Genomic DNA, 19,976 nt, shown 5'->3' with positions numbered 1-19,976 from the left:
AAGGAAACTAATTATAACATATTAAATTATAACATATTAAAATAACTAATTATAACATATTAAAAGAAAAAGCTAACGATATCTTCTCAGAAATTTCGGAAAAGATCTAACGATATCTTCCCAAACTTTTGGGAAACTTTTTGGTTTAGATATTTTAGTTGCAAGCTAACTGCTCGATGTATAGGAAAAATGTATTCACACAATACAGGTATTTCTTTCCCAGGCACGTTTGGAAACTATGAAAAATTCTTGGAAAAATTAGTTCTGCGTACAGTTTTATTTCTTTTTCTTTGAATTTCCTATACTTTCTAGAAAATTTTTGCCATTTCGGAAAAGATCTAACGATACCTTCCCAAACTTTTTGTGAAACTTTTTGGTTTAGACATTTTAGTTGTAAGCTAACTGCACGATGTATAGGAAAAATGTATTCACACACAATACAGGTATTTCTTTCCCAGGCACGTTTGGAAACTATGAAAAATTATTTCTGCGTACAGTTTTATTTCTTTTTCTTTGAATTTCCTATACTTTCTAGAAAATTTTCACCATTATAAGTACATTCTAGCCAAGCTACAACTATGGTATTTTTTCTGTTCATAAATATTTATATCTTCGAGAAAAAATTTTCTGCCGTAACGTGTGCACACATATAATCCGTCTATTAGTTCTAGTGAATTCTTCCCGTTGAAAAAATTTAAAGATAATAAAAATTCAAGGTTAAATGAATAAAAAACCAGGTCTAGATAAATACAGATTTCTTTTTTCGTAAATAGAATTTGGATTTGGAAGAAAGAGCTATTAACATGATTCCGGTGACATTGCCTTTTTATTTTAGATATGTTGACGATATTCTTTTGGATAACATATTGCACATTTTTAATTCGTTCCATCCTCGTATATCTACATATCATTTCTACAAGAACACATTATTCGAAAACTGTTATTTTACTTTCCCACTTCAGATGATTTCATGTCCTGCATATAACGAGGTAAAATCAAAAACATAAATATAGGTAGGAAGTTTAATTCCAATCTTCGTAGTTATTGCTATTAAATTTACTAAATTACTGTAGATAAGATTTCTTTAAAGAAAACTTTTAAACTCTTACATCGCTTAGTTGTTTAACCGGATAAGTTCGTCCAATTAATCTTTGCAGATTAAAATCTGAGGTATTTTTTTATTAAAAAAAATAGTGGTTAAAGATAAAAAATATATAATACATGTATATACATAACTATTTATCAGTCAATTATTTATGTTTTTTCATTACGTATTAATGGTATAACAACAATACAATTTTTCACGTTTCCTACTCGCCACCATCTACCGTTTCTATGCTCCTGACCGACACCAGCAATAAGATGATTTCCGTCAGGCGTAAAAGCAAGTGCATTTATAAATCCTGGTATTTTAACTTCAAACAGCGGATTTAACGATCTAAATGCTTCGCCGCATTGCCACAGTTTAATGCTGCCGTCTCGCGAACCTAAAGATCAAAACAATTGAAGAAAAATACGGGTAAACGCTAATAACTATAATAACTATACTATCTCTACATAATAACGTACCTGATGCCACTAAATCTGTATTTAATAATGCTGCAATGCTTGAAATCCACAGCGCTTGGTTATTAGTTTCATCCTTCCCATGCGCCTCCGTCACAGTGCACAACGGTTTCTTCTTTAAAGAGCTCCAGACGCAGAGTTGTCCGTCGCTGCCACAGCTGAAGAAATTTTCCTCATTAATGAGTTTAACCTCGTCGATGGAATTATTGCTATGTCCATTGAATATCAGTTGCGATTCTTCGACTATTTTCCATATCCTGATACTACTATCGAAACCGCTTGTGACGGCACGCTCTCGTGAGAGCGCATCGATGGACGTGATGCCACCCTGATGTCCAAAGCTGTAAAGAAAAATATAATGGTTAGAAAGAAACTATTTGAAAATACTAACGATAAAAATGCATGCACAGTCATGTTTGCAAATACAATCGCTCACAAAGATTCAACATAAGCCATATCATCCAGGTTCCAAACTTTTATACTCCTATCAGTAGAAGCAGAGTACAAAGTGTGAGTGTTCTTGCGAAATACCAATCCAGACACAGAACCTCTATGACCTTGTAGATTTTTTATATGTTTCAAAGTGTTGCCACAAAGTACTTTTATATCATTACAATCCCTATCTCCTACAACCTGCAATAAGAAAAGATTTAAATATTAATCTATTGCACACAGTGTGAAGTAAAAGATAACTCATTCTTAGACTCACCAGAAATTTTCCATCTGTGCTAATTGCTAAACACTGTATGTAATGGCTCAAAGTAACTTCTGTTTTTACTTTTTTCCCTTTAAGGGCTATTAATTTAGAATGTGTTTTTAATGACCCTAAAAACAGCATTGATTATAAAAATAATTCTAAAGATACACAAACATATATATAATTCATTCATATTTTTAAAAGTAAACTGTCTCAAATATCTATATATTTAATAATCTTAAATGTAAACATTTAAAATAAACTTACATTTAACTATACTCCCATCTTTAGCTCCAGAGTACAATACACTTCCATCACTTAAGAGACATATACAGGTAATGGATGTTTTGTGCTCTTTACATTTTAATGAGATAAGATCCTTGTGACCAATGTAACATATTGCTACAGTTTTCCTTAATCGACCTTTCTCTTCTAAATATTCTTTGTGTAATCTTTGTGAAACAGCACCTTCTTCAAATTCTGCTCTATCTTTTTCTATATATTATAGGAAATTATTTTAATATGTAAACACATTATTTTTCCCAAATTTTTGTAAATAAAACATAAGAATATTCTGTTTTGAACTATTATATACCTTCTTCTTCAATTTCTTTTATATACTTCTTTGCAAGTCTAATACGTTTTTCTTGTGCAGTTTCTTCTTCTTCCTCACTCTCACTCACGAATCTTTCAGTTTTGCTTCTGTAGAATAAAATCAATTCTTGTATTAAATGTTACCATATACTTTTAACATATTTAATTATTAATTGTATTATATACTTACTTAAAATTTTCTTCTGCAAACTCTTCATCTGTACTCGCAATACTTTCATCATCATCAGATATAGGCTTCTTTGCAAATTTCTTTGATTGTTTTGATATAGATTGAGCACCATTGAACTGATAAAATATTTGAAATATTAAAAATGTCTCCGTATTTTACATAATATATGATCTTTATAATTTTTATTTTCAAAATTAACAAAAATAGGAAAAATTTAAAATATTTTACTATTTTGAGCAAACCTGTTTTTAACTTGCAAGTAGAGAAAAATTTAATGTTTTCTTTTAAAAATAAAAAATATATTCAAACTTTAATGTTAAAAATATTAAAACTTTATTTAAACTTTGATGTATTGAAAATTTAATGTTTTCTTTTAAAAGTAAAAAAATATTAAAACTTACCTTGCGTTTTACTCTTCCATCTCCTCGATTATTTCTTATAAAAAACGACATAATGACAGTAAAAATAAATATTGTAGATGAATATAGTTTTACTCAACCAAACCACACGGTACAAGTAATTATATCCGGTAAAGTTCTTAGGCCAGGTTAGGGTTAGCAGTTAGGATGCTGCATCGGCTACGTCAGCTAAATCAGAGTCGTTTCAAATTCTCCACGAGATGTCTCCATAATTTTTTCTGCCGGCCAATAAGGAAAATAGCTGATCAGCTCTTTGAGTTATACTACTTAACATATATGAAGCAGTGACTTATTATTGAGCAGTATCACGATCTTGAATCTTCGTCAAGTGGCGACTCATAGCGGGGTTTTTGGAACTAAAGTCAAAACATCACAGATAGAAATAATAATCTTTGTATTTACCCAATTTATTGTCGTATAACGTTGTAAAAATTAATGAAACTTTATATGGAATAATATATATGAAAACTAAATACTTCAAACCAAGATGCTTTCTGAAATATCTCACTATTTACCTCTGCTGAAATTATAGCTTATTGAATTTTACATAGTTTTAATTATCGAAAGATGTGATCTTTTAGTTTCTAATGCTTAATGTATTCTACGAATAAAAATAATTACAATTACATTATCTCTCTGCTAGAGTCAACACTTTTCGATGCGCTAACTTGCACGCAGAGTATCGTTAAATACAATGTCCGGTCCCTTTAAAAATGAGAAGTAATCGAGGCCTATTAAACGCATTACTTCCCCATGAATCTATTTCAGCGTTCATTCTCGTAGATTATCGCGTTAGTGTAAGCGTCGTGACCGCAACAGACTTTGTTCACTGTTGATACAAAGCTTATTTTAGTTAAAAACATATCAAGAAAAATGAATTCGTATAATAAACTTTACAGTGTTTTACAAAAGCTCGATCCCTTGTCTGATTCTCTTTGGCCTTACCTAATCAGTTTGTGTGTTGGATTAATCATTGTGATAAGGTATGTGCGTGCGTTGACGAGTATAAAATAGTAATGTAAAATTAATTAATACAAAGTTAAAAATTGTATAAAAAAATATATATATAGTTGTAAAAACTGTAAAAACTGTTTAGAGAAAGAAATAAGAACTCGCAAATGGAGATATAAATCAAAAAATAGGAAAAAGGGCAATTCGAGTTCAAGCACAGGACTAATAGTGCTATATACCATATGGGTAAAAAACCTTCCTTGTGTTAGGAAATCGTGTAATTTATTGAACATGAATAATCAATATAAAACAATCATACGTTTCGGCTTAACCATGAACCCTCTTCAGTGATAATAAAACTCAAGGTTTACGACATGAACGCATTACAATTAGTAAAAGACTTGCGCAAATTGACATGAATGTTAGTCGCAATATTAAAGCCGACAAGACCGTTACCGAAATAATATTAAGTAATAAATTAATATTGAGAAGTAGCCGTCATAACTATAAAAAACATAAAGTAAAATAAAAATAAATAAAATTGAAATGTAATAAATAATTAAAACTGACAATATAAAATACCTTTGTTGAGTTCAGCTAAAAGTAAACCGATCCTGTCAACGATAACATCGCCACGTCTTCGAAATACAAATAATTACAGATTTTATATGCCTAGCATTAACATTGCGGAAACGACTTGTGGAAGAGAAAGAAACCAAAACAAAGTTTATTTTCATAACAAACCGCAGTAGCTGGTGCCCAAATATTCAGTATCCTTTTGTGAGTTAAGACCTTGCTTCTGAAATTTGATGAAAATCATTTCTGAGATCAGGCGTTTTAAGTAAAAGCGTTCCTCATGTAAAACTTTGACATAATCCCAATCAAAATCATGGTTCTTCCACAAACGATGTTGCTGTATGGCCGTTAACTTCACCGTAGAACTCTTAGGAATTCTCCTATGCTCGCCAATACATGTAGAGAGTCTTCTACTAGTTTGACCAATGTAAGAAGCATCACAGCCACTACATTGCAACTTATATACAACGTTATTATGGAAACCAAGAGGCAACCTGTCTTTATGCACACGAATTAATCCTGATAATTTATTAGTGCAAGAATAAGCAATATCTGTCAAATTATTTCTAAAAAGCTTTGTCAGTTTTTTCGAAATTGAACCACAAAATGGTAAGGTAAAATATTTTTTATCACATCCAGATGCTGTCAAATTTGTTTCTACTGTCTCTGTAACTCACCCACCATTTACAATAAGAAACCTCAGTCTACGTTTAATAACTTTAAAAATTATGTCAAAAGGATAATTATTATTAATTAACGTCAAAATGATAAAATCCAAATTTTTCCTATGGAAAGAAGGATGACTCAGATAAAACATCCTATCAACCAAGCCAATAATTATTCCAATCTTGTGTTGAATAGGATGGAAAGACAAATAATTAAGGTATCGACCAGAAAATGTTGGTTTATGGTACCAATCAAAAATAATTGTGTTATTACGTATTAACAGTGTAATGTCTAAGAAGTTAATACAGTCATCTCCTATCTCCATTGTGAACTGAAGACGAGGATGGAACGAATTAAAAATGTGCAATATGTTATCCAAAAACTCCTTAGGAGCTGCTAAAAGAATATCGTCAACATATCTAAAATAAAAAGGCAATGTCACCGGAATCATGTTAATAGCTCTTTCTTCCAAATCTTGAAGAACTATGTATTCAACACAAGATTGGCATAATTATTGGCTTAGTTGATAGGATGTTTTATCTGAGTCATCCTTCTTTTCATAGGAAAAACTTGGATTTTATCATTTTGACGTTAATTAATAATAATTATCCTTTTGACTTAATTTTTAAAGTTATTAAACGTAGACTGAAGTTTCTTATTGTGAGTGGTGGACGAGTTACAGAGACAGTAGAAACAAATTTGACAGCTTCTGGGTGTGATAAAAAATATTTTACCTTACCATTTTGTGGTTCAATTTCGAAAAGACTGACAAAGCTTTTTAGAAATAATTTGACAGATATTGCTTATTCTTGCACTAATAAATTATCAGGATTAATTCGTGTGCATAAAGACAGGTTGCCTCTTAGTTTCTATAATAACGTTGCAATATAATGTATATAGGTTGCAATGCAGTGGCTGTGATGCTTCTTACGTTGGTCAAACTAGTAGAAGACTCTCTACATGTATTGGCGAGCATAGGAGAATTCCTAAGAGTTCTACGGTGAAGTTAACGGCCATACAGGAACATCGTTTGAGGAAGGACCATGATTTTGATTGGAATTATGTCAAAGTTTTACATGAGGAACGCTTTTACTTAAAATGCCTGATCTCAGAAATGATTTTCATCAAATTTCAGAAGCAAGGTCTTAACTCACAAAAGGATACTGAATATTTGGGCACCAGCTACTGTGGTTTGTTATAAAAATAAACTTTGTTTTGGTTTCTTTCTCTTCCACAAGTCGTTTCCGCAATGTTAATGCTAGGCATAATAAATCTGTAATTATTTGTATTTCGAAGACGTGGCGATGTTATCGTTGACAGAATCGGTTTACTTTTAGCTGAACTCAACAAAGGTATTTTATATTGTCAGTTTTAATTACTTATTATATTTCAATTTTACTTATTTTTATTTTACTTTATGTTTTTTATAGTTATGACGGCTACTTCTCAATATTAATTTATTATTTAATATTATTTCGGTAACGGTCTTGTCGGCTTTAATATTGTGACTAACATTCATGTCAATTTGCGCAAATCGTTTACTAATTGTAATGCGTTCGTGTCGTAAACCTTGAGTTGTATTATCACTGAAGAGGGTTCATGGTTGAGCCGAAACGTATGATTGTTTTATATTGATTATTCATGTTCAATAAATATTACACGATTTCCTAACACAAGGAAGGTTTTGTATCCATATGGTATATAGTCCTGTTAGTCCTATTAGTCCTGTTAGTCCTGTTAGTCCTATTAGTCCTGTGCTTGAACTCGAATTGCCCTTTTTCCTATTTTTTGTAAAAACTGTATAAAATTATATATAGATATTATCATATTATCATTATGTAAGTTTATGTTAATTACAAGGTCTTCAAGTTATAAGGAATATGTTAATCTTAAATAAAATATTTTTCGATTATATATAATTTTAGAATGTACATGGGCGGTTCTGTGTGTCCGAGTGACGACCGCATCGATGGTGAGGTCGTAATTATTACTGGCGCTTCCAGTGGAATTGGCAAAGAAATCGCTTTGGAATTAGCTCGCAGAGGTGGTCATATTATCTTAGCCGTCAGAGATGTGGCAGCCGGAGAAAAAGTGGCGCGTCAAATCCGAGATATATCTGGACGTGATGCGGACGTTAAGGCAATCGATCTTTCTTCGCTGAAGAACGTACAGAACTTTGTCAACTTGTTGGGTATAAGAGAAAAAGAGAGGTGTTGTATCTAAATATTAATATCGCTCACCGATACAATATTTGACATTACTGTCTAATACAGGCACGGAGAAAATAGATATATTGGTGAACAATGCTGGAATTGTTTTTCATCCGTTTGAAAAAACTACGGAAGGATTCGAAATGCATTTTGTAACGAATTATTTAGGTAAATTGAATTTATAATATTAAGGCTCTCGGAGGGCTACTCGCCATGGCCACCTTGACTTATCTGAAGTGAGAAAATGTATGTCCAAAATTCCTACAAGAAATAAAAAGATATATTCATACGTCGAAATAAAAAGATATATTCAAAAAATAAAACTTTCAATCGATTAAGCAGAAAATATTCTCTAAAATACTCCGAGCATTTTTCTTTTGCTTGAACAATCAATAAGTAACCGTAAAATTAACGTAACAAAGGAAATATAATGAAGAAATATAAGTTAGAAAGGAAAGTTGCATGTCACGTTAATTTTATGGTCATTCATTGATTGTTGGAGCAAAAGGAAAATGTTAAGAATATTTTAGAGGTATGCTTAATTGATTGCAAGTATTATTTTTTAGAATACATCTTTTATTTTGATGTACTTTGCAGAAATTTTAGGCATGTATTCCCTCACCTCTGACATCATCAATCAAGAGATTCGTCAAAATCGTTTGAGTAGCCGACAACTTTAAATTTAATACAATTTCGAGAAACTGTTCTTGGAATGAAGAATACCTTCAGATACTGCATAATTCTTTTTTCAGGTCACTTCTTACTTACTCAATTGCTCCTACCAAGACTATATGCAGCTAGACAAAGCAGGATAATAAACATTTCCTCACAAGCACACACGATCAGTACTGTGCACGTGGAGGACCTGAATTTAGAAAGAAACTATACTGCAAGAGAAGCTTTCGGTCAGAGTAAACTGGCATTAATCTTGATGGCGAGACACATGAGCAAATTATTAAAAGGTGATGTTAAACACGATCGTGATATGATGCCATAATAATTGATTCATTTTAACACAGATACAAATGTCACGATTAATACCGTAAATCCCGGTATTGTGAGAGGCACGAGGCACATGCGATATTCGCCTTTCAATTCGACATTCTTAATTAAGCTGATAATGCAACCATGGATGTGGTTATTCCTGAAAAGTGCCGTTCAAGGTGCCCAAACTGCTGTTTACGTGGCCGTGAGTAGAGAATTAAAGAAGCATTCTGGAAAGTATTTCAGGTAAAAAAGTTTATGTATGTTTAAAGATATACAACTAAGAAGAGATAACTGATTTTTCATTATTTTTGTTCAGTGATTGCCAAGTGCAGATGCCGTCGATAAATGCCACCGACGATGTAATGGCTGAAAAACTGTACACAAAGTCTCTTATATTGGTAAAACCTTACGTGCGTGAATCTCAAATTAATCATAAAGAATGATTCAAAATATACATCTTATCGCTTACATTCTGTACATTATAGTACATATAAGTTAGCTTTATAAATAATAAAAAGTTGCTCAAGTGTATAAATAATAAAAAGGAGAAAAATTCAAATATCGAGAGAGGAAAAGTTAATTATATATATGTATATATATATTTAAAAATAAACTACATTTGACACATGTGTATGTCTTTACTATACGCACGTAATTATGTAACATTTAGCTTTGTCCATGACTCGCTAACCTTCCATAGCCATTTCGCCAGATTCTTATCTTTGGCATTTTCTGACAATTCCTTAATTGTAGAGTTGCTACATAATGAAATAAATATTAAATAAATGATTAAGTAAGTTGATAAACTTGTTCATTATATAAACTTGTATTATTAAATACTAACTCGATATAACTGCCAGAAGCATCTGTAATGCTAGGATCTAATGCTGCATACAAAACAGTTTGTGCTGCTTGCACAGGCGCTTTAATGAATGGCCAAACAAAGGGTTTCAGAAATATTCGTGTGAAGATGTTGTTCAGTACACGCATGTGTCGAATTATATCCGTATCGACTATACCAGGATGGATAGCATATACATTAACTCCAGTTCCTAAAAATGGCATTGAGAAGTAAAAAATATTTTGACAGTTACAGTAAGTTAACATGTAAAGATAAATAGAGCAGTTATGTAAAATGTAGAGATAAAAATTATATAATTATTATTGAACTACCTTTCAGTCTGTCTGCTAATTCCGTAGTAAAAAGTACATTTGCCAATTTACTTTGTGCATAAGCCTTGCCAGAGTCATACTTAATGTCACTATTTAAATCCTTCATATTTATCTGGCCTGCATGATAAGCAGCACTTGACAAATTTATAATTCTAGATGGTGCAGACTCCTTCAAGACATCCAGAAGTAAATTTGTGAGCAAGAAGTGTCCTATATGATTGACTCCAAGTTGCATCTCAATGCCTTCTTTAGTGTAACTTTTCGGGCATCTCATTACACCAGCATTGTTAACAAGTATATCAAGTTTATCATATTCTGTAATATAACAATGGAATATAATTACATATAAACATCTTTAAGCAAAAGAAATATTGTGGATTGTTCATAGATATTTACCTTTCCGAAATCGCTTAACAAATTTCCTAATACTTTCTTGAGATGCCAAGTCACATTTTCTACAATAAACATACTTGTTCTTTGTATCAATTACAATTTCTCGACGTGACTATAGAAGAAAGAAATCATTCTATACAAAATTGTCATGAAATAGTAATTTATAATAATATAAGAATGTTATATATTCATATGTTGCATTCTGAAATTAAAATAAATTAATTTGTAAGCTAGATAATCATCAACTGCAACATATATACCTTTTCACATTTTTGCATATCCCTGCATGCCATAATGACTTTTGCTTTACGTCGGGCCAATTCCCGAACTGTCTCATATCCAATACCAGTATTGGCTCCAGTTACAATAATAATTTTGTTATTCAGTTCCTCTTCTCCTTTATATCGTGCACCTCCTAAGTAATCTCTGCAATTTTAATATGGTTACTTATAACATTTACAGCAGAAAATTAAAACTAAGAAAAAGTATGCAGTATGCTGCTGAAACATTACCCCAAAATTTGCATATAATGCATAAAACATACAAAAAGATTCAAAACATTCCTATATTATCAATATTCATGTCGAAATACATAAGCAAGAGAGCAATTAGCAATAGTGCAATAAAATTGGAAAGTAAGAGTAGAGTTCATTATTACTTTGTAAGATATGCTGCGCCGACAATAGTCACCGCAGCAGAACCGTAAACAATAGGTTTCTTCCAACTCATTTTTCTCAAATCAATAAATAATAATAGTTAATGAATGATATAAATTGGTAATATATACGCGAATGTTAGTAAAGAACCTAACCAAATCCAACACCCGCAACGATAAGCCGGTTTGATATGTTCAAAAATAAGACGCAATATCGTTCCTGCAATCGACTAAAGGCGCAAATTCATGGGACGCTGAAACAGCGTCGAGCGCATGTCACATGACATCATATTGGCTGGTATTCATAAGGTGATTTCCAATTGCAATATCCCTAAACACTTTCGTGCACAGCGACACAAATTGCATTCCAATTGTCGTAATCGTCGACGCAACACTGGGTGTTTTCCAATTGCTTAACACACTTGGTACACACGTACACAAACCAGTTTATTGATCACATATTATCTAAAATATCTTGTAAGATAATATACAACCAATAAACTGGTTTTGTGTAACACAGTTTATGCAACCAGTGTAAGCACCTACTGGGTGCTTTCCAATTGCTTAACACATCTTGACACATATGTACACAAGAATGCAAAATGTAACGTTGTGAATGATTTAATTGGAACAAAGTGTGTACTAATGTGTACGTATGTCGGGTAAAGTTAGGATTATTTTTCAACTATGCTTAAATTTTGGTATTTTTTAATAATAAATAATAAAATCTAAATAATAAAAAAGATATTATCCACTTCACGTCGCAAATACCAGTCTCTTTTCAAGCCGCTACGCTTATTAACTTTAATTGTCACTAGAAAACACTAGTTTACACAGCCGACTAGTAGCCCTCGAGCTGAGTACGGATGTGAGTAGTGTTGTGTCAACGATTACACCAATTGGAATGCAACTTGTGTCGTCGTGTGCATGAAAGTGTCTAGGGATATTGCAATTGGAAAGCACCTATTGTCAGATCTTAAGGTGCTTTTACATAAGTACTTTTATGGCTCCTGCACACAGGACACTGTAATGCTTGCCGCGCGGCGGTAAAGTTTGCGCGACAGCCAATCAATATGTTGTTTTTCCGTAAGAGTTAGAAGGTTATTACGGAAAGCAGCATATTGATTGGCTGTCGAGCGAACTTCCGCCGCGCGGCAAGCATTACCGCGTCCTGTGTGCAGGAGCCATTACATACAGCGTCGAGCGTCAAGCATTCAGCACATGCGTACAGTGATGCCAGGGTCGAAGTAGTGTTGATCAATCGAAGCTGCTTGTACAACTCTCGATTCCCAGTGAAGTACCAATATCACTTACGAAAAGAATACCAACATTTGTTGTTAAAGTACTAAGATAAACGTAAATTTTGTTGGATCCTGTTATGCGCCTTGTATTTAATACAACCCTGTCATGACTCGGACCTCACTGCCGATTCGGCGCCTCACTGTGATTGGTCCATTGAGAGTTGGCAGTCGGGTCGGCCTGTGCAGTCGGTAGTCTGATACCAGCTTTGTTGCTCGAGGCGTTGCGAGCGTTAAGTGGACCAAACTAACCAATCATACGCTACCGTGGTCACAAAACGAAAAAACGCCTCTGAACGGTTTATAGCGTATTCGACTGGTTCTGGGTTAATCGCTCCGAGAATGATTATTGTCATAAGTCTCTACTAGTCAATCATAAAGCTTATAAGTACTTGTTCGACCAATAAACGTAGACTGAATAACCCAGAGTGGGTTAACCCAGAGCGAGGCGAACATGCTATTATGGCTCCTGCATACAGGACGCGGTAATGCTTGCCGCGCGACGGAAGTCCGCGCGACAGCCAATCAATATGTTGTTTTTCCGTAAGAGCTAGAAGGTTATTACGGAAAGCAGCATATTGATTGGCTGTCGCACGGACTTCCGCCGCGCGGCAAGCATTACTGCGTCCTGTGTGTAGGAGCCATTAGATTTCTGCGTAAAGGTGCGCGCACGACGCTCGACGCTCGAACGCTTCCATGTAATGGCATCTTAAGGATAAGTTAATTTTGAATGCTTTTATGTAATTGCGCGGCATGCTACTACTTTGATCATTTGTCGAACTACATTATTTAGACTTCATTTGACAAGAGTAGTCAACATCTGTTTGAATTAAATACCCCATACTGCGTTGTTTTTGTACCGGAGCAAAACCGTCAAACGTTGAAAGTTATGACATCCGAGTGCATCGTGTGAACGTTCCTGGTAGAAATATTCTGTACGTAAATTAAAATATCGTTATGAAAAGTACTGGTTTTTTTTCAATGTACAATCGTACGGCTCACAATTAGGCATCGTTGAGAATACTGATGAATAAAATGTGTTAACGACATTCCTATTTAATGGCTCACTGTCGACAACTTTGCACTTGTACTGTGTTAATTGCATTGGCACAGTGTAGAGTATTCTAACGAATTTATAAAAATCTTATGTTTACTGTTATATATTTTCATAGCTAATAGTTTCTTTCATTCAAGAACTATTCAATAGCATATATCTTTAAGGGTATATATAACTTATAAATTATAAACTAATTTATATAACATTATCCATTTTTTGTAGTGTAATTCAGCTTTAGTCATAGTAAAATTAAAATAAATTTATTAATGTTTTGTATGCTTATATATTTATTATCATATTGCTATATGTTCTTTGCACAATATGATGTATACTTTTGTATGTTGCTTGTACTTGGTCTGTATTCTTACTGTACTGTTTCTAGAGCAATGGTGGAGACTATCTGTGATCCTACATTTGAGAGACACTTCAAAGGGCATAAGGATGGAGTTACAGCTTTATCCTTTCATCCAAGTGCCATTCAGCTTGTGTCAAGTAGTCTAGATAAAACATTATTGGTATGGAATTTGACGGAGTCAGTACGAGCTTACAGATTTATAGCTCACAATGATAGTATTCTGGATGTGTGTTATGCACCATCTGGTGAGGTCATAGCCAGTGCTTCAAAGGATAGATCTGTGAGAATTTGGGTTCCTAAAGTAACAGGGCAATCAATAGACTTTAAAGCTCATAGTTTTGCTGTGAGATCTGTACAATTTAGTCCGGATGGAGAAAAGGTAATTTATATTTTAATTAAATTATCAGTTAATTTGTAACTGTTGTAAAAACCTGTAGTGTTGTCTAAAAATATTGCTTTTTGATTATTTTCAGTTGGTCACTGCATCAGATGATAAAAGCATAAAGCTGTGGATGGTGTGTCAGAGAAGATTTCTCACGTCGTTCGGCGGACATACAAATTGGGTTCGGTGCGCCAAATTTTCTCCCGACGGTAGACTCTTGGTGTCCTGCAGCGACGATAAAACGATAAAAGTGTGGGACGTTATTAGCGGACAATGTGTTAAAACTTTCAATGAGATAAAAGGTTCGTTATATACATAGAATTCTTGTTTTCCAGATCTAAAGTAGAACTTTGTTCTTTTTAGCTCCCGCTGCATATGTAGAGTTTCATCCAAGCGGTGCAGCTATTGGATCAGGAAACATGGATGCTTGCATTAAATTGTACGACCTAAGAACAGGATCTTTGTATCAGTATTATGCTGCCCATAAAGGGCCTGTAAACATGATCAAGTTTCATCCAAAGGGTAACTTCATGTTAACAGCTTCTAGCGACTCCACAATGAAGGTGATTGGAAACCTTGCAATTCTATATCGCGTTTCCGAATTATTATTTTTTATATCTATCGTTAATAAGAAGTACACATATAGGTTTTAGATCTATTGGAAGGTAGACCGATTTACACTTTGAAGGGACATACTGATGAAATAACGTCAATAACATTCTCTCAAGATGGTGACTTCTTTGCTTCTGGTGGCGCGGATCGACAGGTTTTAATGTGGAAGTCTAATTTCTGTAGAGATGACAAAGCCAGAAAGGTTCCGAGACAATTGATACCACCTACTAGCAAGCTAGAGTTTAAGCTGGATGTTATTGAACCAGATGGGAAGCCGCTTATAGATGATGAAAAGCGTGAAGGACATGTGCAACAGGAACAGGATCAAAAAGAAATAATTGCTCAAGAAGAAGTAATTGAATAAAACTTAAATAATAAAATATATGTAAATATAGCATATATATATATTAGGTTGCAAAGAATAACAATTGTATCGTAGAGAAAACAACATTGTAATTAATAAATTAAAGGTTTTCAACATTATATTAACGTATCATACGATATATGTCATTTCAGTATTTATCGGATATACTGGAAGACTTGGATCTGGAATCTGATAGAAGCCATTGTAAAGGTCCTATTGCTGATATACCAAGGAAAGAAGTTGAAGTGATCAATATGAGAAACGTGAAATCTCCTGGAAAAAGTCGTGTAGTAAACTTACTGGTACCACGACACGAGGAATTGCTTTACGCGCAATCATCTAGTCAATCCATTAAAGCAGTAGAAGCACTTCGTGATCAAGTAAAGTCATTACATGACACAGTTAATGTATTGGAAGAACGTTTGACAGTATTAGAGGAGACGCTTAAAAAGTAAATATTAATACTCTTGAATCATAATTATTGATTATATCGGGATATTTTATACATGTGTTGAGCGTGTGTGTGTGTATGTATGCATGTAACCTTCATAAGTGATATTTTCCAAGTAGAATTTAAATTAACTATTTTTATGTAATACATATATTATTATGAAGATTAGCGAAGCTTACTGATGACAAACATCTTGATGTTTTATATTATCTTATAATAATATAAAATACAACAATATGTTACAAAATTTACAGTTAAATGCTTATATGTGACCACATATGTAAAAACATTTTATTATGTAAGATATTTTAAGTATATAATATTTTTGTACTTTTATATACAAAGCAATGAATAATTGAAGTAAATAAAATTAAATGTTTTATAGAAAAGAATACAACAAAAAATATCTCTGTATATGATAATATGTAGTAGCAGCATCTGATATAATCACATCATATAAACTTTCAATTTTGTGTTCCCAAAAATTGGCACTTCTTCCCTGTCTTTTTAATTGCCTCCAAAATTTCATCTGAACCGAGTGCAGTAGTCACTGAGACTTTATTTCCTGGTAAATCTATTTTGATATCATCGATACCTGCAAAAATTATACAGTAATTTATATTTCTTGATTATATGTTGGACATATAAAGTAGAATATCATATTTATACTGTCTTGTTATTCAAATCTCATTTATCATGAGACATTTTTATTGTTTTTACATTTTGTTATTTTTTTCATAATACATGGGGACATTTAACCTCAATTTATACACTATCACAATTATCACAGAAGTAAAATTTCCAAAGAATTGTCATAAAATAATACTCATAGAACGTAAATCAATATGTAAAAATAATATTTATATTTAGATAGTCAGTTATAAATATCTTCTCAAAGTATTTACCTGTTTTTTTCTTGAGCACCTTCTCTACAGCTGTAGAACATCCTTCGCATGTCATTTCGACGTTGAATTCATGTACCTAATAAATAGATTGTTCGTTAAACGTACCATTTATTTAACGAAATCGAAAAAAACGATCTTGTTACCTGAGCTGCCATAATAATAGCTGTAAGATCGTTTGACGTGGCAAAGAGGTTATTGCTAGTTCAGTTGATGAAGAAGAACTGTGTGCAAATAATGTAGGAAGAAAGTCTTATCCATTTATCTGTACTGTAAGATAATGCACACTTGTCAGCATTTGATAGTCACTTTCAGAATTGTATATTTTGAGTCATACACGTTCGTAACAGCGTAAACGTTTGATATCAAGTCCTCATGAAATTTCACGTCTAATCAAAACAGCGTTTAGCGCAATCAGAGATATTGGTGAATCCATTTTATAAACTGTTTGAAAAAGAATACGAAAATATTTGTATCAATATAGAATTTATTACATGCAAAGCTAACGATAAACTTGTTCTCTTTTAACTTAAATCGAGTTCTGTCAATTGCGATTTTACACAAAATTTTCTCTCATTAAGTTATATTATTATTCCAAATCATATTTAGGAAAACAGCTGTGTATTACACACATGATCTAACGTATATTTAAATTTTATATTATATGATCTCACGTATATTTAAATTTTATATTCAGTTCTTTGAGAAGAGAGAACATTTATTTCTTATATAAGGAAGGTATGCTTTTATTAATGCTTACATACTGATATCCACTGAGAAGTTTAATTTATCTTAGTAAATCGTAAAATTTTCCCAGATTGAAATTTCGCATAATTTAGGAAGGTTCGTTAAAGGAACCTTCAGATTAATCTCAGTAATGTGAAAATATATATCTGTGATCCAAGGAAGTAATAATTACAGCTGCAAGAGATACTACATAGTAATCTCTACAAGCAATGGTTATATTTAGAAAAAAGCTGTTTTGTAACTATTGTAAAATTTGTGAATTTGATTGGTATGTGTTATCAGATTCATTCAAAATTAAGAACATACACTAATTAGATTCATGTATTTTACAACTGTTGTAAAGCAGCTTTTTCTGCTAAATGCAGCCAGTGACTAATTTCCTAACGAATTTTCAGTTTAACAAATGTCCAATGTGAATAACTTAAAAGTAATATATTACACAACCATAAGAGTACTCTCAGATAATCCAGTTTTTATTCTCACCTTTGCTTCTTAACATAAAGTAAAAAAGTATTACGGTTGAATGCCTATTAGTTGTCAGACTCGGTATATCTCGTGGACTGTCGGCTTTAATTGTGTGAGTACAGGAAGGATAAGCTTACATTCTACCTACAGCATGATCTCGCCGAGCGCTTTGACTAAAGAACGAATTCGCGATATAGATTCACCGGATTTGGCTACGACGTTTCTACGAATTTTCTCTCTTCTTACAATAATATCGCGATTGGAAATTCTATTTTTACATCTGTCTATCGACAATGTAGCAGCGATGATCTCCACGGACAAGAACGTAGACCAGCGTGGATGACAATACGGGATTATTCGATGCCTGCGCAAAATGAAAGATCTTATCACAGTAATCAGTTCGGTTCGTACTGAGAATACTTGCTCCTATGCTCGTACCACCAAATATCGCGGATATTTCATCGATCATTGCTCGCTTTCGCTTTCTCTCTCTATATTGTACATGTTACCATTCATTCATACATTTATCTAATAATCTGTGAGTTCCGCACAAACTCAGTCGTATTGCTCTACAGTGTTAGTGATTAGTCCTTAGTCGTTACAGCAGTTCGTTAATACACTTCTCGACACGCTGCTTATCAAGTACGGTGCTGCTATTCTTGCGAGGATACGTGGGACGATATTTACTGTAGCTCGAAACGCTTCGTCTCTGCGATTTATGCAGACTCGTAATATAATTACATCCTTCTCTCTCTATCTCTCACTCTTCCTCTCGCCCTTCACACATTTTGTCCGATAAACCGGAGATTTACACATTGACGAGCATTGAGGATAATTTATGAGTATCGCGGGGCGGCATGTTTTACACTTACTGGTGGTTACAGGGAATTTCTATTATACTCGACGCCCTATGAAGCATCGGGACTAGCGACAATGTAGCTGAAATTGCAATTTCGTGTAACAGACTGTGTCGGTGACAAAGCGAGGTTTTCTAGTATTAAATTTTAGCTTTGGCGTTGCGTTTCAAGTTTTCAGGTTGATCCAAAGACACGAATCGAGAATTGCGACACGTGGCAGTTTAACAGTTCGCGATTTCGGAAGGTATTATTATTTCCCACCTACGCGTGCATGCATGTCTTACGCGTGGTATACGTTATTGTAAGTACATATACATCATAAATTAGTTAAACGACGCATAACCGGGCATTTCTTTTTGTCGTTGTTAAATTTAAACTCTGTTAGATTTTAAATTAAAATACACGCCACTCCGTTTTCTCGTCAAGGACAAAGAGACGGAGATTAATTCGTTAATTCGGTCTTGATAAAAAGTGATAAACTGTTGGTACATGCAAACGTGCGAAAGAGAGCTTCGTGTAACATGTTCAAAAGGGAAAGAGAGTGGAGGAAGTAATTTTCGAGGAGTAGTTTTATGCACAATACTGCAAAGTGACTATTGCTAACTGAGACTTGTTTCGTTTGGCAGTCTATTCTCTATTTGCTTATCGTTTAATGTAAATGCAATGCAAACACGCTGCTGACGAATCATAAGAGTATACTGTCGAGTGTTTCTACACGAAAGTCAACAGGGTTTGGAAGAGTTCTTGTTTTACTTCTCGAAATAGAAAAAAAAAATACAACTTTTGTACTAAATAAAGTGACGCGCTTGGTCGAGTACATTTGCACGGCACAGCATAACGCGCGCGACTGCGAAAATAAAATCTCGTTTTTGCTTTTCGCACTTGTTGTTCGTGTTCAATCCGTCGGACTAACCAGATTATAGCCTGACGGTTGATTGCGAATTGGAGTGCGAATCCAATATCAGAGAAAACTATAAGTGTTCTGAACCGCTCTGCCAGTGGACGACGCCGAGCCTTGCTGTTCCACGATGTTCTGTTGCTCTAGTCGCTCCAACGATTCCATGCGCGTTCTTATAGAACCACCGTACGTGCGTACCTATTTTATTAACATCTCATAAGTCGTCATGTATTCTTAATCTATTATCTTATTGGGAGTTTTTCTTAAAGTTTCTGGATTTTGCGGAAAATAAGATCGTGATATTGATTGCAAATATGCACAGCGTGTCAGAAAGATGTTTCAAGTATGTTATTAAATCTGTCATAATATAAATTATATTAATACAATAGTCTGTATTATAAAAGTCTGTCATAAATTTGTATGTAATATATCAATGTAAATTGTTCTAACACTCTGTGTAAAAATGAAAGCAAATAAGGAACTGTTTAGATTATTAATACTACTAATTTAG

The 19,976-nt window shown here is 33.4% G+C and overlaps 6 protein-coding genes and 1 long non-coding RNA gene across 11 annotated transcripts in view; 3 read left to right on the top strand and 4 right to left on the bottom strand.

Moving 5' to 3' along the window:
* Positions 1-804: 804 nt before the first annotated feature.
* On the top strand, positions 805-2,855 carry LOC116850870. The gene is made up of 2 exons (XR_004379459.1): positions 805-989; positions 1,356-2,855. It is a non-coding gene; the product is annotated as an uncharacterized LOC116850870 (long non-coding RNA).
* Positions 1,159-5,065, bottom strand: LOC116850867 (U3 small nucleolar RNA-interacting protein 2-like). 2 transcript variants are annotated; one of them, XM_032829655.1, is made up of 10 exons: positions 5,000-5,060; positions 4,094-4,295; positions 3,449-3,822; positions 3,048-3,163; positions 2,859-2,965; positions 2,531-2,758; positions 2,276-2,391; positions 2,003-2,199; positions 1,570-1,907; positions 1,159-1,487 (listed from the first exon to the last, which is right to left on the bottom strand). In XM_032829655.1, exons 3-10 carry the CDS (start codon positions 3,497-3,499, stop codon positions 1,255-1,257), a joined length of 1,386 nt encoding a protein of 461 aa, XP_032685546.1. In that variant the 5' UTR covers positions 3,500-3,822; positions 4,094-4,295; positions 5,000-5,060; the 3' UTR covers positions 1,159-1,254. The 2 variants fall into 2 exon arrangements, with proteins under 2 accessions (XP_032685546.1, XP_032685545.1); XM_032829654.1 differs by lacking the exon at positions 4,094-4,295 and having other exon boundaries at positions 3,449-3,684; positions 5,000-5,065.
* On the top strand, positions 4,241-9,485 carry LOC116850868 (retinol dehydrogenase 13-like). Of its 2 annotated transcripts, none has more exons than XM_032829656.1 (6): positions 4,241-4,449; positions 7,585-7,850; positions 7,933-8,037; positions 8,622-8,831; positions 8,889-9,099; positions 9,173-9,485. In XM_032829656.1, the coding sequence occupies exons 1-6, from the start codon at positions 4,340-4,342 to the stop codon at positions 9,297-9,299; spliced, it is 1,029 nt and encodes a 342-aa protein (XP_032685547.1). In that variant the 5' UTR covers positions 4,241-4,339; the 3' UTR covers positions 9,300-9,485. The 2 variants fall into 2 exon arrangements, with proteins under 2 accessions (XP_032685547.1, XP_032685548.1); XM_032829657.1 differs by lacking the exon at positions 4,241-4,449 and adding an exon at positions 6,950-7,011 and having other exon boundaries at positions 9,173-9,321.
* On the bottom strand, positions 9,433-11,274 carry LOC116850869 (retinol dehydrogenase 13-like). The gene is made up of 6 exons (XM_032829658.1): positions 11,081-11,274; positions 10,683-10,848; positions 10,426-10,534; positions 10,030-10,344; positions 9,701-9,908; positions 9,433-9,614 (listed from the first exon to the last, which is right to left on the bottom strand). Exons 1-6 carry the CDS (start codon positions 11,149-11,151, stop codon positions 9,512-9,514), a joined length of 972 nt encoding a protein of 323 aa, XP_032685549.1. The 5' UTR covers positions 11,152-11,274; the 3' UTR covers positions 9,433-9,511.
* Positions 11,275-13,068: 1,794 nt separating this feature from the next.
* On the top strand, positions 13,069-15,633 carry LOC116850876 (POC1 centriolar protein homolog A-like). Its single transcript, XM_032829679.1, has 6 exons — positions 13,069-13,310; positions 13,815-14,166; positions 14,261-14,471; positions 14,533-14,732; positions 14,816-15,133; positions 15,298-15,633. The coding sequence occupies exons 2-6, from the start codon at positions 13,819-13,821 to the stop codon at positions 15,598-15,600; spliced, it is 1,380 nt and encodes a 459-aa protein (XP_032685570.1). The 5' UTR covers positions 13,069-13,310; positions 13,815-13,818; the 3' UTR covers positions 15,601-15,633.
* LOC116850880 (copper transport protein ATOX1 homolog) lies at positions 15,608-16,913 on the bottom strand. Its single transcript, XM_032829686.1, has 3 exons — positions 16,645-16,913; positions 16,502-16,577; positions 15,608-16,191 (listed from the first exon to the last, which is right to left on the bottom strand). Exons 1-3 carry the CDS (start codon positions 16,654-16,656, stop codon positions 16,061-16,063), a joined length of 219 nt encoding a protein of 72 aa, XP_032685577.1. The 5' UTR covers positions 16,657-16,913; the 3' UTR covers positions 15,608-16,060.
* A 784-nt stretch (positions 16,914-17,697) lies between these two features.
* LOC116850874 (SH2B adapter protein 1) overlaps positions 17,698-19,976 on the bottom strand; it is a 7,586-nt gene continuing 5,307 nt past the window's right edge. For 2 of the 3 annotated variants that reach the window (XM_032829675.1, XM_032829676.1), the window contains one exon: positions 17,698-19,663. In XM_032829675.1, the coding sequence (XP_032685566.1) occupies positions 19,529-19,663 (135 nt within the window). In that variant the 3' untranslated portion in view covers positions 17,698-19,528. The remainder of the gene's footprint in view (positions 19,664-19,976) is intronic. The other variant, XM_032829677.1, reaches the window with a different exon arrangement.

Source organism: Odontomachus brunneus, unplaced genomic scaffold (genome assembly GCF_010583005.1).
Source record: "Odontomachus brunneus isolate Ranch 3 - 2012 unplaced genomic scaffold, Obru_v1 Obru_scaffold_158, whole genome shotgun sequence".
NCBI lineage: Eukaryota > Metazoa > Arthropoda > Insecta > Hymenoptera > Formicidae > Odontomachus > Odontomachus brunneus.
This window is presented reverse-complemented; position numbering and strand designations above follow the sequence as displayed.